The 19392-nt window shown below is 41.7% G+C and overlaps 1 protein-coding gene across 1 annotated transcript; it reads right to left on the bottom strand.

The window, feature by feature from the left end:
• Positions 1–229: 229 nt before the first annotated feature.
• Cct8 (chaperonin containing TCP1 subunit 8) lies at positions 230–10913 on the bottom strand. The gene is made up of 15 exons (XM_048422680.3): positions 10756–10913; positions 8913–9003; positions 8259–8338; positions 6827–6976; positions 5942–6122; positions 5779–5840; positions 4456–4593; positions 3591–3769; positions 2524–2590; positions 2345–2432; positions 2147–2262; positions 1741–1812; positions 1372–1536; positions 977–1096; positions 230–446 (listed from the first exon to the last, which is right to left on the bottom strand). The coding sequence occupies exons 1-15, from the start codon at positions 10813–10815 to the stop codon at positions 369–371; spliced, it is 1647 nt and encodes a 548-aa protein (XP_048278637.1). The 5' UTR covers positions 10816–10913; the 3' UTR covers positions 230–368.
• Between the last annotated feature and the right edge of the window lie 8479 nt (positions 10914–19392).

The raw sequence follows: 19392 nt of genomic DNA, 5'->3' as shown, positions 1-19392 counted from the left end.
TTGGAAATTTAGTCTATAGTCTAGAGGTTAACAATTTTTAAAAAAAAAACATTTTCCAGTCTGTTTTGGTCTCTGGCATTTAATCTGCCATCCTCTTGTAGAAAGCAACTGCCATACATGGTATGGTTATAGCAACTTATTTTCAGAAGCAGACCAAGTAAACACTTGCCTTGCTCATAGCTTATGTGTTTAAAAAGCTTGACATAATCAGTAATTGATCAGACAGGTATAACAGTAACACATTTATTTTACCATCCAGGAAGAATATAAACACAAATACTTCTTAATTTAGGGAGACTAAGAATAAGAAAAGATTAGGGAAGTTTCCGCTCCACAAATAAACCACTTCACCTACAACAAGAAGTCCCTCAGTCATTTTGGTCATCATCCCAGTCTTTCTTCCCACTTGGAGGTTTGGGCCCACCAGCCGGTTTTGCCATGATGATCTAGAGAATAACAAAAAGCCAAGTTAAGTCCAATAAACTCAAGCTTTGCAGTGAAGACAATTTTCTGTCAGCAATGTTAGAATTAGCACTCGGTATCAACACTCTTCATCTCTACAACCACACCAGAAGTGCTGTATCTACTATTAAGTCTCACGAAAATTTCTCCTATGCCCTGTTGCCTGACACTCTTCATCCAACTTTTGTTGAACCTCAAAGTTTCCTGTCTAGTCAGTGCTGAGTCTCCCTGGGATTTGCCTGCTTCTGACCCTTCCGGGCCAAATAGTGAGGTTATAGACGTACAACTGTACTCAACTTTTTTGACCTTTTTTTTTTTGGTCTTCATGCTTGCAGAGCAAAGGCTTTCCATCTGAGCCATTTCCCCTAACCTGAAAACCTACTAAGTTTTAAGACAAGATTTTGCTTTGTAGAGCCGGCTGGCTTGGAACTCAGATTTGCCTGTTTTTGCCCAAGTGCTAGAATTAAAGGAGTGTTACACCACTTTTGAAAGATTGTTTTCATTTCTCACTCACCTGATCCACTCTAAGTACAGTGACAGCAGCATTAGTGGCCAATTTAATAGCCCAGTATTTTCCCAAGTAAGTATCTAAAATACTGGCTTCTAGCATATCCTTTACAGCCGGAATTTCAGCCTGTCAACACAAAACTATGTTAATTTCTTACATGTGAAAATGTTTATGCCCAACATGAAAAAACTACAAGGCTCCTAAAATATATCTTAACCAAGTATTTTATACAGCCCCACCCCAAAGCTGTCAATGAAACTAAAATTTCCTGTATCAGATAAACTTAAAAACCAATTGAGAAAATTACTTGTAAATCAGATGGCTAAGTTACAATTCCCCGTTTACACATGCTACTTCTATGTTTGAATTGTATATACACAGAAATTAAACTTAATAACTACCTCAATATCCAATCCCACATTTTTGTTTCCTTCTTGGTGCACTGCATAAAGTTTAGAGATAACTTCGTTAGCCTTCACGCCAGAATTTTCTGCCAGTGCACGTGGAATAGCTTCGAATGCTTCAGCAAACTTCTTAATAGCATACTGTTCAAGTCCGGGACATGTCTGAAACAAAATTTGTGTATCAATGCATTATATTAGAAAAGAGCTGGGCAGTAGTGGCTCACACCTTTCTCTGAGTTTGAGGCCAGTCTGGTCTACAAGAGCTAGTTCCAGGACAGGCTCCAGAGCTACAAAGAAACCCTGTCTTGAAAAACAAACAAACAAACAAACAGAAATGGACAGAAAGTGAATTTATTAAAGTGATACCTCTCCATATGATGTAATTTGTTTGGCCAATTCAATTTCTGTTGCTCCACCTCCAGGTACAAGACGCTTATCCTATAAAAATGTAAAACACTAACATGGAGTATATTTCTTCAGACCACAGTTTTTAGAGCACCATTGCTCAAAACTTGAGTATACATTTAGGGAAATCAAGTGACTACGTCAAACTTCCAAGGCTAGCAATCCATAAACACAGCACTGATAGAGTGCTTCAGCAGCGGGAGGCAGCCCTCACTCAGGAATAGCTTTGTCTGCTACTTTCTAGGTTGTACAATTAGTTTTTGAAGGCAATATATTCATTAGCAACTGATATGTTAAACCACATACGTTTGAGTCTGCCAACTGTGTTTCCAAAAAATCAAAAATTTCTGAAATTGTGAATACTGACCCTTGTGAGAACTTTGAAAGTATTAACTCCATCATCTACTGCCCTCTCTATATCATCCATCAGATTATCTGTAGACCCTCGAAGAACTATAGTAGAAATGGCACCATCTTCTTTTTCTGCCAATAAATAATTTTTAGATTAAATGAAAGAAAGCATACCTCGTAACTGTACAAAACACACCTTACCATTATGACATACCATGCTTAAAAACAACCACTTGTGTGTCTCCAACTTCTGAGAGGTAAACACTGTCACAATGTCCCATTTCCTCAAGGACTGGAGGAGTCTGTAAGAAAATGATCCTTGCAGTAAAAATTCAAATGTGTTAGTAAAAAAATCAAAATGTATTTACTTACCTTGTTTTTTAAAATACATACCAATCTAGGAAGAGCTGTAGCACCAACTGTTTTACACAGTCTTCTGAGATCCCATTTTGAGTTCAGCCTTCAAAAGGAAAAAAAGTAGAAATTTTAATTCAATCATATTAACATAAAATGCAGAAAATAACTGGACAAGGTGGTACATGCCTTTAATCTCATAAGATAGGAGACAGGCAGTTTTTTTATATTTCTGGTTTTTCTGTCTAATAGCACTGGCTGTCCTGGAACTCAGAGATACACCTGCCTCTGCTTCCTGAGTGCTAGGATTAAAGGCATGTCACGCACCCTTACCACCCAGCAAGATCTCTGACTTCAAGGTCAGCTAGAGCTGTATCAAAACAACAACACTGCTTTATTCTAATTAAACACATCCACACTGGACTGAGTTAGGAAGCCAAGATGCAGAATGTAACAAACTAGCCAGCAATGCCACATCTGAAGTATATAACAGTTAAAGATATAAAAGCTGGGGCCAGTGTAACAGTGCACACCTTTGATCTCAGCACTTGGAAGGAGAGACAGGTGCAACAGTCTACATAGAGTTCCAGGCTAACCAGGGCTACATAGTAAGAACCTGTTTCAGGTAAATACGTAAACATTTACAGCATTATCTTAGGAATTAGTAGGGTATTGTAGTCTCACAGACTTCTAACCAGGGGCCGTGTATGTATAAATAAAAATCTCCTTTAATATGTGCAATTGTGCAATCTGTAAGACAGATTTTACTGTGTCTGGTTTGGTAAGAGATAGTAAAAAGTTTTTGAATGTGCTCCAAATGTGTTCATCAATGAAAAGGCATTTTTCCTGACTCTCACCCTCACTGATAAACAATTCAGTAAGCTGGTACCTTAACCCTTAAGCTGTTCCTTTTGCCTGAAATGCTTTTTTCTCCCCGTTGGTTCATGGACCCCCATAGCTTAATTGTAAGCTCTACCTGCCCTTCCTTGACAAATCCTTTCTGTTTGATCTAAGACCTTCATTTTCCCTCTATCAACTGCCTATCAATTCAATTTATAGAATTTGCTTAGCATTTCCCCAAGAATTTTTAGTATCAGAGATCTTACCTCACCAACATGATATTGTACTTGTTAGCATAATGAAGAGCCATGTCTGCCACTTTGCCACCTGTTACTATGACATTTGCACCAGTGCTGGCAATAGCTTTCACCTGTGCATCCATAAGATTTTCTTCTCCCTTGCTAAAGTTCATTAGTTCTTCAGCAGTCTTTATCAGCACTGTTCCCTGGAAAATAATCAAGCTCTCACTTGGTATTCAAAATTCTAAGATGGTTTACTTAATAATTTAAAGACCCGAGAGAAAATAAATGCTTTATTATGAAGCAAAATACATAACATATAAATTTAGATCCTTGGAGCTTGTTCCTATACTTCCTTATGCCAAAGTCAATGCATGTGAACTGTGATATGCACACTGATGCAGTTAAAGAAACACTCCTCTTTAGAAATGTCAGCCAGATAGTTATCTTTTTTCAAATACTAATTAGTATCACCAAAACAATTAGTCCTCAAATTTTCCTTGAAACACAGACTATACAACCATTCTCCCCTCAATCCTGTAAAATCAACAACTTCGATCTGCTAAGAATGTTTGGCACAAATCCAACTACTTATGAATCCAAAACACATAGTTCATTTTCACATTAATATTTTAACAAGACATTTACGAATGTCAACGTTCATAAAAAGTGATTTCACCAAGAGTTTACAAGATGCTTATAGTATGAGCTGCTTGAATATGAAGAGCTGTACATAAGAATACAAATACTGCTATCACACAATGGTATTATTTGTTAGCTGGAGCAAATACTCATGCTTGAAAAAAATCTACAACTTCCAGTTTATTATGAAGTACATACTGGTTTAAGAGCTAATCCCACTTCAACCCAAACGTACTTTTCAGTCTCATACCTTAGTCTCTGTAATCATGCCATCAAAGGGACAAGAGTACACCGCTATTTTTGCATCTTTGACAGATGTTACATCACCTTCGGTTTCCTTCTTAAAAACCATGCCATGCAGTACTGAAGATGAATAGATACCAGAGCCCTAAGGAGTCAAAACACCAAAACTGTCACTGAAGTTAAGTTTTAAACTAAAGCAGTATGCTAAGGCTAACAGGGTCAGACAGTGGGCATAAACAAACCATTCTTCTCAAGGTTACACAATAAGCCACTACTATGGAGGGAAGGCACTTCAGCGTGTTGGGAAAACTTAAGTTAGACAGCAATCAAGCCATGTATTTGCCTAATCACCAAGCACTTTGCACTAATGTACCAGGTAGAATTGTCACTACAGACAGAATAGAAAAAGCAAAGGCAACCATCTCTCCAGTCCTATTCTATTACAGTATTCTAATCCCTAAATATCGGGGGGGGGGGGAGGGGATGATGACTTCACAAGAAAATACACTAATAGCTAGCATCATAATTAATGTGATAAAACGATGCCTTAAAACAGTGGCTCTCACCCCGTGGGTCAGAACCCCTTTGAGAGTTGCATATCCTACATATCAGATATTTACAATTCATAATAGTAGCAAAATTAAACCTATGTAGTAGCAACAAAAATAATGCTACGACTGGGGGGGGGGGCACAATATGAGGAACTGTATTAAATGGTTGTGGCATTAGTTAAGTGTCGGGCACACACCTCGAATCCCAGCACTTGGCAGGCAGAAGCAGGTAGATCTCTGTGAGTTCAAGGCCAGCCTGATCTACAAGAGCTAGTTCCAGGACAGTTAGAGCTATATAAAGAGAAACTTTGTCTCGAAAAACTAAAACCAAAAAAAACCGTTAAATACTAAGTGTAAAACAGGGTGAAACTTAGGGGCAGAGAAATAGCTCAGTGGTTAAGAACACTGGTTGTTCTTCCAGAGGACCCAGATTTGATTCCTGACCCCCAAAGGGTAGCTCAAAACCATCTGTAACTCCAGTTCCAAAGGATTTGATGCCTTCTGGCATCCATAGAAACTGCAAAGTATACAGACATAAACAGCTGGCAAAACTCACATAAACAAGTCTTAAAAAAAAAAAAACAACCAAAAAAAAAACAGCAAAACAATTTTGGAGCAAGGAAATAGGCAAAATAATTGATCCTGAACTGAGAATGTAGCTCCATGGTAGAGTTCTTCCCTAACACACCCAAAGCTCTGGGTTCAATCCCCAGTACTGGAAAAACAACACCCCCTTCCAAGACCTATTTGGATAATGGTAATGCATTTTTGAAACTTACCAGAATCTTACATACTCTGATGTTATCAACATTAAAATTGCCAGAATCAGGAAAAATAGATACTGTGAAGAAGATGAAACATATTTTTTAGACAACTAAGATATCTCAGTCACAATTAAAGACAATGTATTTTGGATTTTTTTCTTTTACTGGCATAACTTACCACATGCCTGAGCAATAAGCTTGGCCAGAAATGCTTCATTCCCGTACTGCTTACTCATTACTGAGGTTCGAAGCAGAGATGATACTTCATCAACATCACGAAGGTTTTTTGCAGAACAACATACCAAATCAGGAAGAATCTCATGAGCTTTTTTACAAGCTATTTCATAGCCTGATATTACCTAAACCGTGAAGAAAAATACTTGCTTTAATAGATATAATATAACCCGATAAACGTATTTTCAACATAAAGTAACAAAAAGTGTTTGTAAAGGACACATGGTAGAGCCAATGGCTATGGACTACATAGCTTTGACAACACAAAGTTCAATCCTGATTCTACCACTTAAATGTTATAGGGCCCTGAGCAAGATTTCTCTATCTCAAATCTCTCTTCATATGAAATAGATTGAGTTTAAGAAGGCTTAGCAATAGGATTCTTCTGAGGACAAAATCTGCACCACATGTGAAGCATATGGTCATTGCCTCACACAGTGTAAGCTACTCAATGTTAGCTATTAGTAGTGGACTTAAAGTTTATTTTAAACTTATTCATTTGTATATGGTAAATATGGAGAAGTGTGACGTATGTGTACAGTGTACGCCTCTATAAATATCTAGGTGTAGCATGGTGGCTGGAAGGAGATTTCAGGTGTCCTGCTCTATCCCTAACATATTCCCTTTACACAGACTCTCAATCTGAAGCTAAGTGGTTGACCAGGAAGTTCCAATGCCTCCCACAGTGCTGTAATTACAGGCATACCTGAGCAATACATGGGTTCTAGGGATTTGAACTCAGGTCCTTGTGCTTGTCCTTGAGTTATCTCCCTGGTCCTGAACCTTCAACTTTAAGCAACAAGTAATCAACTAAAGTACAAATACTTGCCTCTGATACTGACAAACCAATCCTCAGAAGTTCTTCAGCTAGTTCCAACAGAGCTCCAGCAAATACCAGAACAAAGTTTGTGCCATCCCCAACCTCCTGTTCTTGCATATGAGAGGCCATCACGATCATTTTTGCAGCAGGATGTTGTACCTGATATAAAGAGATTATCAAGTGAAAACTTTTTTTTTTTTTTTTGGTTTTTCAAGACAGGGTTTCTCTGTGTTACAGCTCTGGCTGTCCTGGAACTTGCTTTGTAGACCAGGCTAGCCTCAAATTCACTGTTCACTGAGATCCACCAGCCTCTTCTGAATGCTGGTATTAAAGGCAGACTTTGAACTTTTGATCCTTTGCCTCCACATCCTGAGGGCTAGAATTACAAGTGTGTGCCACCATGTTCAATTTATACAGCGTAGGAAATTAAACCCTAGGCAGACACCCTACAAACTAAAATGCACCCCCAAGTCTGAAAGTAAATTTTAAAAAATAACGAAAATTCCTGAGTTCTTAGGAGTTAATTTTAGATACTCCTCAATTTAATGAGGACTGAAGCCAGGTTTTGTGTTTGCTAGGCAAGTGTTGTTATCACTGAACTACATCCCTAGACCACTTTTAGATTCTTCCAAACCAAGGAGTAAGACAAACTCTAAGTCAACAATGCAGTTCTATTACTTGGACAGTAACCCCATTTCTGAAAGTGCCTGGAGACCACAAGAACATGTTAGACCCCTCAGAGCTGGGGTTACATGTGGCTGTAAGCTGCCTGATGAGGGTGTTGGCAACCGAGCAGTAAGTGCTCTTAACCATTAGGTCCTACTCAATACTTTCTTTAATTTCCGAGAATGTTAACACGGTGCAAGACAAACATTTACCACAAAAATTCTGAAGCTAATTTGTCCTTAGCACATCATTTTTTAAGATGTTAAAGGAATGTTACTTTTTTTTCATTTTCTTTAAAGCAGATTTAAGTTTTCGTCTTGTACTTTTAAGGCAATGCTTTGGAAAATTCTCCAAAGCTGAGCAAGTACACACAAAACCACAGTTTAATAGAATGAGAAATAGGTGTGTCAAACATTCCTCTTATCCCTGCTTTAAGTATCTGTTCTTCAGGCTGACATCAAAACTGCAGCAAAACAAACTTCCAACTGGCTCTTTAAAAAAGCATCAATATTACCATTTAGTTTTATATCACGAGGAAATTAGTATTAGTATCAATCTATAGAGTAACGAGTTTGCTGGTCACAGCAACACTCCACGACCCTCCATAAACAAGTAACCAAAGACAGTGTGTGAGCAGCCCCAACAGTCAACTGTTGGTCACTTACAAATCTTCAGATCAGCTTGAGGAAGAAGCAGCCCTTTACCTTCTAACTGAAATAAGGCCACACCGGTTTTAGAATTGGGTTTCTTTTTTGATGGCTTTGGCAAAACTTACTTCTAGCTCTCTTAAAATAGTCGCCGCGTCATTTGTCACGAACAACTTCTCCAGGCGATTGATGACCATTTTATTCATTCCTCAAAAAATAGTTGCAAAGAGAAATAATCCATTATTATTCAAACATTCTTCTCCATAACCCAGAAAGAACATGGTCCAGAAGCTGTACTGATTTTCATCCTCCATGCGCACACATGCTCTGCATTTTCAGATCTACCAAGAGCCCATGAACTTTCGCTGACTGAACACCCACAGGCTTAGCATGTAGAAAGCACTCAACAAATAAAAATTCACACATATAAAATTAATATACTTAGAAACACACTTGTCTTATACTTAATTCTCTAGTCTATCTTTAGTTTAACTAAGAGTTTGCTTAAACTATGCCAAATTTTGAAACTGCTCAGCCTTTTCCATTATAAAGAGCTATGTCAACAGCGCAAATGCTGTAATTTTCCTATCACCTAATAGGATAACAGTATTATTTTTTAAAAATTTTTCTAGAAGCTAAATTTCGGAGGGAAAGTTAGAAGCACACCAGTGCCATCAAAACAACTAGCAAGAACTGCCCTATAATTTACCACCCTGAAGTGGTAACAGAAGCTAACACACAATCACACCACAAAGTCTTTTACAGCTGAATTTGGCCATTACCATTTGGTCCGTATGCTGTACGAGTGGTCTGCGCAAGCTCCTTGCAGGCTTGTATATTTCTATACACGGCCTCTTCTAATCCTGAGAAATGCTGCAGAAGAAAACATCTGCTTAAATAGGGTCATGAAGAATTTCCAAACACAGAGGATTGGCTCATCATGTTTCTAATAAAGTTCTAGGATCACATAAGCACTTAACATGGAACCTGGAGTCAAACAGTCTTTGTACCCCGCCCCTAACTTAGTACAGGGCCCTGGCAATTTTTTCCGTTATGTAAATCAATTAAAATAACACTCCTTACTTGACAAATTGTTTAGAAACACCTACCTGTAGTGATTATTTCATTTGCGATTTAATAAAATAAAGCTTGTCTGAAGATCAGAGAGTAAACAGCCCCACTGGTCAGCATTACGACCAGGCAGTGGTGACACACACCTTTAATTCCAGTAGCCACACTAGCTTGCCATAGAAACTGGGCAGTAGTGGTGCATGCCTTTAATCCTAGCCCTAGAGAGGATTATAAAACAGGAGGAAACAGCTCTCACACACAGTCTCATTCTGAGATTCCGAGAGGTTAGAATCACCATTTCAGACTGAGGTAGAAGTTAAGAGCCAGTGACTGGCTGTTCTGCTTCAGATTTAACTGCAGTATCTGTTTCTGGTTTTTACTAATCATCCTAGATGTACCTATTGAAGAACTATTTTTCCCTCTCACCTCTACCCAGGGACTGAACCCAGGAACTCAATCTACCATTAAGCTAATTCCAGTCAATTTGTACTAGCTTTTTATTTGAAATTCTTTTGGGGACTTGGGTTGTCTTCACTTCAGTCTTCAGAACCGATTTACACGTATCTTGGTTAAAGTACTAGTCTCTGAGTGAGACATGCTTTTAAAGGTATCATTTTCTCAATCTAAGTGAGGAAGTCATAGCTGGAAGCTATGACACCCCACTCCACATCACCACAAAGGAAATTGCCAATATCATTACATTAAATACTGACAACTACTTAGTATGCACAAGCTATCAGCAAAATGCTCTCTTAAACTGTTAAGGGTCCTCTATTTCCCCTAAAACCTTAAATTCAATTCATCTACTTCTACAAGTCTTAGTACCATGGGAAACAAAAAAAAAATTATCTGGCAGCTTGAACATCTCTTGGCCAATGGCTCCATATACAGTGTGATACTTTACAAAAAAAAATCACTTTCCTGAAATTACATCCAAGAGAGAACACTATTTTATCTGGGTCGGGCTTCACTTGTCCTGTGGGCTACAACGTGGGATAGTCAGAATTCAAAGACATTACTATCTTTTGGCCCAGTCTTCTCAATTTAGAGAAGATAAAGAAAACATGATCTCGAGAGGTGGGTTTTCAGTAAAATTAAGTTGGGGATCAGGTATCTACGGAGGATCATTTGGAAGAAAGCCACCACGAGCAGGCCCAATGGTTGCTATACCATGCCGGGCATGCCGGGCTCTGTCCCTTCCATCTTACAACCCCCGAGCCGTGCCCCAACCGGCTCATCCGTCCCGCCCCAAGTCCATCAACTGTACCGCCAGCTCCCGTTAAGGGCGGGGCCCGAGCGCCATCCCACAGAGAGGACTGCAGAGCTGGGGTGCGACCCCGTCGCCTTGCCCCGTCCGCTCGGGCCAACCCTGCTCGGGGAGTGAGAGGCTTGCCCGCTAGAAAGGGAGGCGTGCTGGGCGTCGGCGGCCAAGCATGCAGAGCACGCCTCCCTTTCTGGAACCTTCCCTCTCCCAGTCTCACGCCCGCAGGCCTTTCGCGGGCGCCGCAAGCGCAGGCCCGCTCTCCCACCGCCTTCACTCTTGACGTCACCTACTTTTGCTCCATCCTTGAGCATTTGGGCAAAGCCCGGGGCCTTGGGGACGTGGAGCGCCATGGCTAGTCCGCAATCAACCGCTCACGCGCTCAGAGGAAGCAAGGTGCGCGCACGGCCTGCTGGGAACGCCGCTTTGCGTCCCCTCACGTTTGTCTACGCCGACCGCCCCGCCCCTTCCCCCGCCAGCTCCCCTGATGTATCGCGAGAACGAGCGTGGCGGAGCACCAGAGCAGCTCCTGCAGCCAGACCCAATCTGCAGATTCCCGATCAGGGCGAACGATTAGGCCGAGCACCGAGCGCGCGCTCTCGGCGCCTGCGCCATCGCCGCAGACCGCGGTTCCTCGCTCGCGCTTGCTCTAAGTAAACTCTGGTCTGGATGTTTGGCTTGTGACGGTTTCTGAGGCGGGCTTTCCACTTCTTAACCCTGCAGATCCAGTTTGCCTTTTCCTCTCGCGCCGAACCTGCCCTTCGTCCGTGCAAACTCCCATTGGCCGTCCCCTGTGTGCTGGCCACTGTGGGAAGCACCGAAGGCTGGAAGGCGATGGATTGCAACCTGTGGAGTGCCCACGTGTGTGCAGTTCTGTATGGTTTGCTATTGGTCAAACTTAAACATGAATATTATCTCCGTTTTAGGGGAGGGAAATTGACGTTCACTATTTTAGTGATAAACCAGAGGTTACCAAGCCAGTAAATATTAAGACGAGGATTCCTACTCCAGGCTGGCTGATTGCAAAGTGTGCATAGTTAAGCACTTTCTTCTCCCAGGCGGTGGTGGTTCAGGCATTTAATCCCAGCGCTAGGGAGGCAAAGGCAGGCCTATATCTGTGAGTTCAAGCCTGCCTGGTCTACAGAGTGAGTTCCTAGGGTTGAGAAACTCAGTCTCAAAAAACCAAAGACCAAACAAACAGAAAATTTGGAAAGAATTGTGAATGCTACTCCTTAAAAAAGTTATTTTCAAGACGGATAGTGGTGGCCTTTAATCCCAGCACTCGGGAGGCAGAGGCAGGCGGATCTCTGTGAGTTCGAGGCCAGTCTGGGCTACAAGAACTAGTTCCAGGACAGGCTCCGAGCTACAAAGAAACCCTGTCACGAGAAACCAAAAAAAAAAAAAAAAAAAAGTTATTTTCAATAGTCTTATGTTAGCCTACCGTGATCACTGTTACATTTTTAATGTTTAGTCATTTGTCTGATTTATAATGTTAACAACTATTGATAACTAAAATACACATAAACATACGGGCTCTATATTTTAAAGCACATATAGGCGTTCTATAGAGTAGAACTGTGGAGTAGATGAGACCTGGTTAGGGAGGACAGTCCACGACTTTCTCATGGATTAGCTAAGAAAATTAACTCTCAAGGATTAGCTCCTGTCTCAGAAGAACATCATTTATAAGCATAACTGGCAGCAAAGCAAAAGGGGATTTAAAATGATAGCCTGATTCGTTAAAAGTGACTATGAGGAATTAAATCTTGGGAAAATTTAATGATTAGATCATGAAGGACTGGAGAGATGGCTCAGTGGTTAAGAGCACTGCCTGCTCTTCCAAAGGTCCTGAGTTCAATTCCCAGCAACCTCATGGTGGCTCACAACCATCTGTAATAAGATCTGGTGACCTCTTCTGGCCTGCAGGCAGAATTCTGAGAATACTGTATACATAATAAATAAATCTTTAAAAAAGGGGGGGAACTATACAAATTTTTAAAAAAATGATTAATTAGATCATGAAAATCAATCTTGAGTTCAAGACAACTGATGAATTTTCATTAAAATTTTACAATAAAATCGGACTTTGTCTTAGTTGTAATAAACAGTAAACGGGAAGAATTAAAATCACTTTAAATCTGGTATATGTTATTTTGTCAGGGAATTAGATTTTAATTACCAATGATTCCTTTTAAATGAAGATCTGTTAATTCTGTGTAATTTGGGTTAAACTGTATTGGTAATTGCAGAGTCGTGATAGCAAGGGGGAAATTTCTACTGGGCTTCAGCAGAATACGTGTCATCCCGAAAAGAAAGCAAACACCAATCCTTAGTGTGACTCCAGTCAGGTCTAGCCCGGGCTGTCACACTAGTATCTCTGCTTGCTTGGTTCTACTCTGGGTCTTCTAGCCACAGTAGCCAAACAGCTCACCCTGGGTTCTTCACTCCATGTTTCATTCTTTCAGCAGGGCTCTCTGGAGGCCTTCAGGGTCTGTGATATGACAATGGCTTTAATGTGCAGCCTGAGAGGCCAGTTGTCCCTGATGCCCACTGTGCCTAACAAACCTTTCCATCTCCTGTAGCTTAGTTAACTCCATCCACATAAGTAAGCCTAGCATTTTCCTTGACAAGCCTCGTTATCATTCTGATGGCTTCTGCCCTTCTCCGTCACATGTCACTGGGTTGCAATGACAAAAATCTTTCTCAACCAGAGGGTAAGCACTGCATGAACTGAACTTCCAATTGGATATTGAGTGGAATGAGAGCTCCATATCTAATTCCCAGGGGGACTGCTGCCCAACAAATGAGAATCGAAACGTCAGTATCCTAAAATTCACAGGCTGAAGTCCTCCCTATCAACAGGGTGGGGCATTTAGGTAGGTAATTGCTTCATAAGAGAAAACACTTTGTAGCAGATATCAGCCTTATAAAATATATTTCAGGGAACTTCTTGGTCTTTCACCGTGTGATGGCACCTAAGAGCCAGAAGGTAGGCTTTCACTGTACCTATCCACACTGTGATCTTGAATTTCTCAGCCCCCAAGACTGAGGGATGAAATTCTGTTAATTGTGAGCCACCAGGGTGGTGTTTTGTTAGCAGTCTAGTACAGGGAAGGTGTGGTCTGTGTCTTGTCTACTTATCACACAGTCAGACAGACAACAGAACACAGCAGAAAATGTGCCCGATTTATAAAAGATCAAGGATTCAAGACGTCTGAGATTTAAATTCAAGAGTGCCTGCTGTTAACACAGTGGTTCTCAACCTGTAGGCCGCCACCCCTTTGAGGTCTCATTAGATCTTTACAGTACGATTCATGACAGTAGCAAAATTACAGTTATGAAATAGCAACAAAAATGGTTTTGTGGTTGGGAATCACCACAACATGAGGAACTCCATTAAAGGGTCGCAGCCTTAGGAAAATTGAGAACCACTGTATTAACAACGGGAAATAATAGCCTCCGGCCTTCAGGAACAAACTAAAGATCTTGGAAATTAGAGCTTCTGCTCCCCATTCAGGAAGAGTACAACTTTGCACTTGGGGAAGCATAAGCCAACTCAAGATCAGTAAGACTGAGCTCACTGTTTACTTTTTCATTGCTTTCTTTTTTCTTTGTTTGCTTTGATTATTTATTTCTGTAAGAGACAGGGTCTGGGGCTCGAGATGGCTCAGTGGTTAAGAGTGACTCTTGCTGAGGACCTGAATTCAGCCCCCAACACCCAAGGGAGCCTCACAGTCACCTGTAACTCCAACTCCAGGGAAATCTGGTATCCTCTTCTGACCTCTGTGGTCTCTACACTCACATAAACATACACACACACGTCATATATATGTATGTATATATATACATACACATACACATATAAAATCTTCAAAAAGCCAAACCAGTGATTGAGTCAAGCTGCCAGAATCAGTGGAGAATACAGAGATGTGTTTGTGAGTAATTGTTATTTGACAGCTCCTTAAAGTGGAGGAGCAGAACAGACAGGCGAGGTGGTCACATGTCAGTCACCCCAGCTGAATAGTTCCCTTACAGGCTTACAGGGAGGCATAGGACTAAGAGCTCCCCTCAAAATGTAACTACTTTTGTTTATTAATTTATTTAGTTTTTCATGACAGGGTTTCTCTATGTAACAGCCCTGGCTGTTTTTTTAAATATTTATTTGTTTATTATGTATACACTATTCTGTCTGTGTGTATGTCTGCAGGCCAGAAAAGGATACCAGACCTCATTGCAGATGGTTGTGAGCCACCATGTGGTTGCTGGGAATTGAACTCGGGATCTTTGGAAGAGCAGGCAATACTCTTAACCACTGAGCCACCTCTCCAGCCCCCCAGCCCTGGCTGTTCTGCAACTCACTCTGTAGACCAAGCTGGCCCTGAACTCACAGAGATCCGCTTACCTCTGCTCCCAAGTGCTGGGATTAAAGGAGTGCACTACCGTGCCCAGCTTACTTTTATTTCTTAATCTACCTGTATTCCTCCCCCATCCTTGCACGGTCTCTGTGGCTTGGGAATGCGGTTGGGAGGACAGTGGGCTACAGACTAACTTGTCTATCCGTCGTGAGTGACTGTCTTCTGGGCCAAGCAACTGTTATCAGTTATGTCCCAGGCAGGGATGGTTTGACCCTTTACACACCCGAGAATAGAGACCTGGAGTATAGCATGAGACTCTCTGTGTATCCAGCTGTTCCCTACCAACTGGCAAAGCTGCACATAGCCTGGATGAGGCAAGGAAAGAATAGAGCAAGGGCTCCATCTGTGCCCTTTTCCCTGTAGGGTAAGGCTTTCCAGGTGGTTCGTTGGGGAAGGAGTGTCCACACCCCTCTAAGTAACCCCTCTATAAGGAAGCCTAATAAACTCGTTGGTTCCTCAGAGTGAACTTTGGTGGAATCTTGCCTCCGTTTATCACTGGGACCTTGGGAGGAGGGGGAAGATGTTGCTTTATGCCTCCCCAAGGGAAGAAATGTTAGCATCACCATCTCATAGATTCGCTTAGTGTCTGTCAAGCACACATGTTATAAATGTTATAAAGCCCCTTCAAAGTCAAGTCTTAAAGGGCTATGCTGGTTAAAGATAAAACACTTGGCTGTTGTTTTATGTTTTTTTGTTTGTTTGTTTTTGATTTTTGAGACAGGATTTCTCTGTAGCTTTTTTTTTTGGTGCCTGTCCTGGAACTAGCTCTTGTAGACCAAGCTGGCCTCAAACTCACAGAAATCCGCCTGGCTCTGCCTCCCGAGTGCTGGGATTAAAGGCATGCGCCACCACTGCCCAGCTTGTTTTACATTTTGCAACAGGGTTTGTCTTAGTTATTTTTCTATTGCTGTAAAGAGATAGTGTGACCAATGTAACTTATGGAAGGAAGAATTTATTGGGGCTTACAGTTTCAGAGGGTGAGTCCATGACCAACATGGTGGGGGGAGAACATGGCAACAGACAGGTAGATGAGGCAGTCATGGAGCAATGCTGGAGCAGTAGCTGAGAGTTTATATTGGATCCACAAACAAGAGCAGAGAGAAACACTGGGAATGGTTTGGGCTTTTGAAACCTCAAAGCCCCGCCCAATGACGCACCTCCTCCAACAGGACTGCACTTAATCCTGCTCAGTCAGTTCTACCAACTGGAGACCAAATGTTCAAATATATGAGTGTGTTTTTTCTTCTCTTTTGGGGGACTCCCCATCCAGTTCCCAAATAAGTCACACGCAAAGGCTTGTTATTGCTTATAAACCCCCAGCCTTAGATTGTCTTCTTTCTTATCTTAAATTAACCCAACTGCCTTTTGCCCCGGGGCTCTTTCCTTTTCTTACTTCTGTATATCTTACTTTCAGTCTTACTCTGGCTGGCTGGGTAGCTGGGTGACTGGGCGGTGGTTGGGCGGCTGGGCGGCTGGGTGGCTGGATGGCTGGCCCCTTTTCTTGCTCCTTGTTCTCTCTTGCTCCTTTTTTCCTCTACATTCCTCCTTCTATTTATACTCTCCACCAGTCAGCCCCACCTATCCTTTCTCCTATCTTGCTATTGGCTGTTCGGTTCTTTATTAGCTCATCAGGTGTTTTAGACCAGAAGGACAACAGCTCCACAGAGTTGAACAACTGCAGCAAAACAAAAACAACACATCTTTACATCATTAAACCAGAGCATAAACAGATGTAACCTTAAAGTAACATTCTACGACATATGAGCCTATGGGGGCCATTCTCATTCAAACTACCACAGCCTGACTTCAGACTCACTGCATAACCGAAGATGGCCTTTAACTCCCGATTCTCTGACCTCCGCCTCCTAAGTCCTGAGGCTACAAGCATGCATCTAGCAACAGGACACTTTTATAATCAGATTATGGCGCAGGTAACAAAGTGTGCCAGCTCTTTGAGGTCAAGATGGCTCACAGCAAGAATGATGCTGAAAGAAAGGGACCAGGGAACATGGAATTCAAGTCTCATGATACCTGTCCCTAAGGTACTTCTAGATGAAACAAGATGCCTTAAATTCTGTTACATTCTTAGGAAAAAGAATGGGGCAAGAAGACATCACCTCATCAAAGTGTTGGCAGTGACAACAAACTGCCTCGTGACATGGAAGATACAGATATAGAGAGATGGCTGAACAGCTTTTCCCAGACCCCCATCCTCCTATGCTCTTGCGGGATCGGATAGCATTCTCCAGAGACTCAAATAAGCCTGGCCTTCATGGGTCCATGTAAGGAAATCACCAGTACATAGCAGAACCATTTTCTTCTAATTTAGTGGTGATTTTTGCCCACACAGAGACCATTTTGCTATGCCAAGTCTTTGGGAAGCTTCCTGTCTTGCTCGTTCTTCTGAAGCAGTATTTCTCTGACTTCATATTGCAAGACGTCTTAACCCTCTTTGGTTACTCAATTGTTTCCCAACTCCTTTGTTGTTTGTGTATTTGTTTGTCTGCTTTTGCCTTTTTTTTTTTTTCCAAGACAGGGTTTTTCTGTGTAGCCCTGGCTGTACTGGAATTTACTCTGTCAACCAGGCTGGCTTCAGACTTAAGAGATCTACCTGCATCTGCCTCCCAAGTGCTGGAATCAAAGGTGTGTACTACCACTGCTACCACTGCCTGGCCTTGTTTCCCAACTCTTAAGGAATGCTGGCTGCTAAGACACGACCAAGGAGCAAGGATAATGTGTTAGATAAGACAAGGCTGAGTTTGTTTCTCCTGAAGCCATTGAGAATCTACCATCGTAGACGTTCTGGTTAGTTTTCCATTTCTATGATAAAATACACGAGATCATCAGCTTAAACAGAAACAACACTTATTTTGGCTCCTGGTTTCAAGAAATTTCAGCCCATGATCAGCTGGTTCCATTGTCTTGTGGCCTGTCTGAGGACATCACGGTAGGGCTATTTTGTTAATAAAACAGGGCTCTGCTGGGTAGGGAAGGGATCTACAATCAGCTGGCTCCTGGTCTGGCTGGAGATGACAAGCGAGGGGGTCTCTGCTGGGATCGCTCAGCTCTGCCTTGCAGTGGCTTAGGCCTGAGCAGGCTTCCGGGACTGGTTCTCAAGGACAGCGAGGGTTCTAAGAGAAAAGGGACTTGTGCAGACACCTTGTCAGATTGCTGCCATCTCCTTGATCAAAGTAGGCCACCTGATCAGCTCCTGACTTCCTGTAAGATGGGAGAATCAGAGTGTAGATGGAAGGAAATAGGAATATTGAGGACAGTAATGCTGTCAGTTACCGTAGCTACATAACCCAATCAGTCTTTCGCTAAGAAACTTCAAGCATTTTTTTTTTACTTTGTCTTCAATAATTCCATTCAGCAAGCCCTCACAGGAATCACTGTGAGTCATTTGATCGTGCAGGATTTTCTATAAATCAGCAAATAAACAAGTCCTTTCGGTGCCTTACTGGACTTTTTTTTTTTTTTTCAGTTACAGTGGGTGCTGACTATATTGAAAAATTACCCCACAAAATTGAATATGGTCACTGGTTTTAAAAAAGGAATTTTAAAAGTTATTGTATTGTTTTGTGAATGCCTGTGTGGCTTGTGCATGCAGTGTCCACAGAGGCCAGAAGTGGGCATCAGACTCCTGTAACTGGGGTTACAGATGGCTGTGAGCTGCCATGTGTGTTATCAGGCATACGTGTAGGTGGGTACCTGTGCCTGGGTGCACTTTACCACGCTCTCTTTGACTCCTCTGGACTTGTATTCTGTAAACCGATCTGGCCATCAGGAACCCTCTTGTGTCTATGCCTCTCAGGGAAGGGTTACAAATGTGGATCCAGCTTTGTGCTTGGTACTGGGCTTGCATCTTTCTAGCCCAGTGCAGTCATTATTGGTGGGCTGTAGTGTCTTACTTTTCTACCTTTATGTTCTGAGGTGAATTCAGAGCATTTTGGAGGGTATCCTATCAGCCATTCCTAAAGGCATCAGCTTGTTTGCCTTTGTTCGTGTCTTACTTTTCTCTGCCCTAGTTTATTGCCTAGAAGAGCCATACTATTCTGATATTCTATTCAAATACTTTGGATTTGAAATTGGTAACATTTTTTAAAGCATTCCTCTCCAATGCACTTTAGAAGTCTGAAGTCTGTGTTAAGAGTAAAATTCTCTGGATGCCATGTGCTGACTTCTCATTCACTAATAAATTAGTAATTTTGCTTTTGGATCAAGCCAGGCATCAAGGGTCTTCTTTGGAGAATTAAATTTGATAAGTTGTTCTTTAAAAAAAAATAATTTATTTTCTATGTGTTTGGGCATTTTGCTGGCATTTTTGTCTATGTACTACATATTTGCAGTGCTCATGGAGGCTAGAACAGGACATTTGATCCTTTGGAATGGGAGTACAGATGGTTGTTAGTGGACATACGGGCATTGGGAAGTGAACCCAGCTTCTCTGCAAGAGCAACAAATGCTCTTAACTGCTGAACCGTCTCTCAAGGCCACAAACTGCCTTTTTTTCCC

Source organism: Myodes glareolus, chromosome 2, assembly GCF_982192425.1.
Source record: "Myodes glareolus chromosome 2, mMyoGla1.1, whole genome shotgun sequence".
Lineage (NCBI taxonomy): Eukaryota > Metazoa > Chordata > Mammalia > Rodentia > Cricetidae > Myodes > Myodes glareolus.
The sequence above is the reverse complement of the archived record's forward strand: the minus strand, read 5'-3'. Positions and strand labels throughout refer to the sequence as shown.

Excerpts from the sequence above, each read along its gene's own strand:
- Cct8 (XM_048422680.3), bottom strand. The coding sequence starts at position 10,815 with ATGGCGCTCCACGTCCCCAAGGCCCCGGGCTTTGCCCAAATGCTCAAG. Across the intron at positions 1,813-2,146 it reads CTTTCAAAGTTCTCACAAGG|GATAAGCGTCTTGTACCTGG; the intron begins GTCAGTATTCAC and ends ACATTTTTATAG. Across the intron at positions 1,537-1,740 it reads AAATTACATCATATGGAGAG|ACATGTCCCGGACTTGAACA; the intron begins GTATCACTTTAA and ends ATTTTGTTTCAG.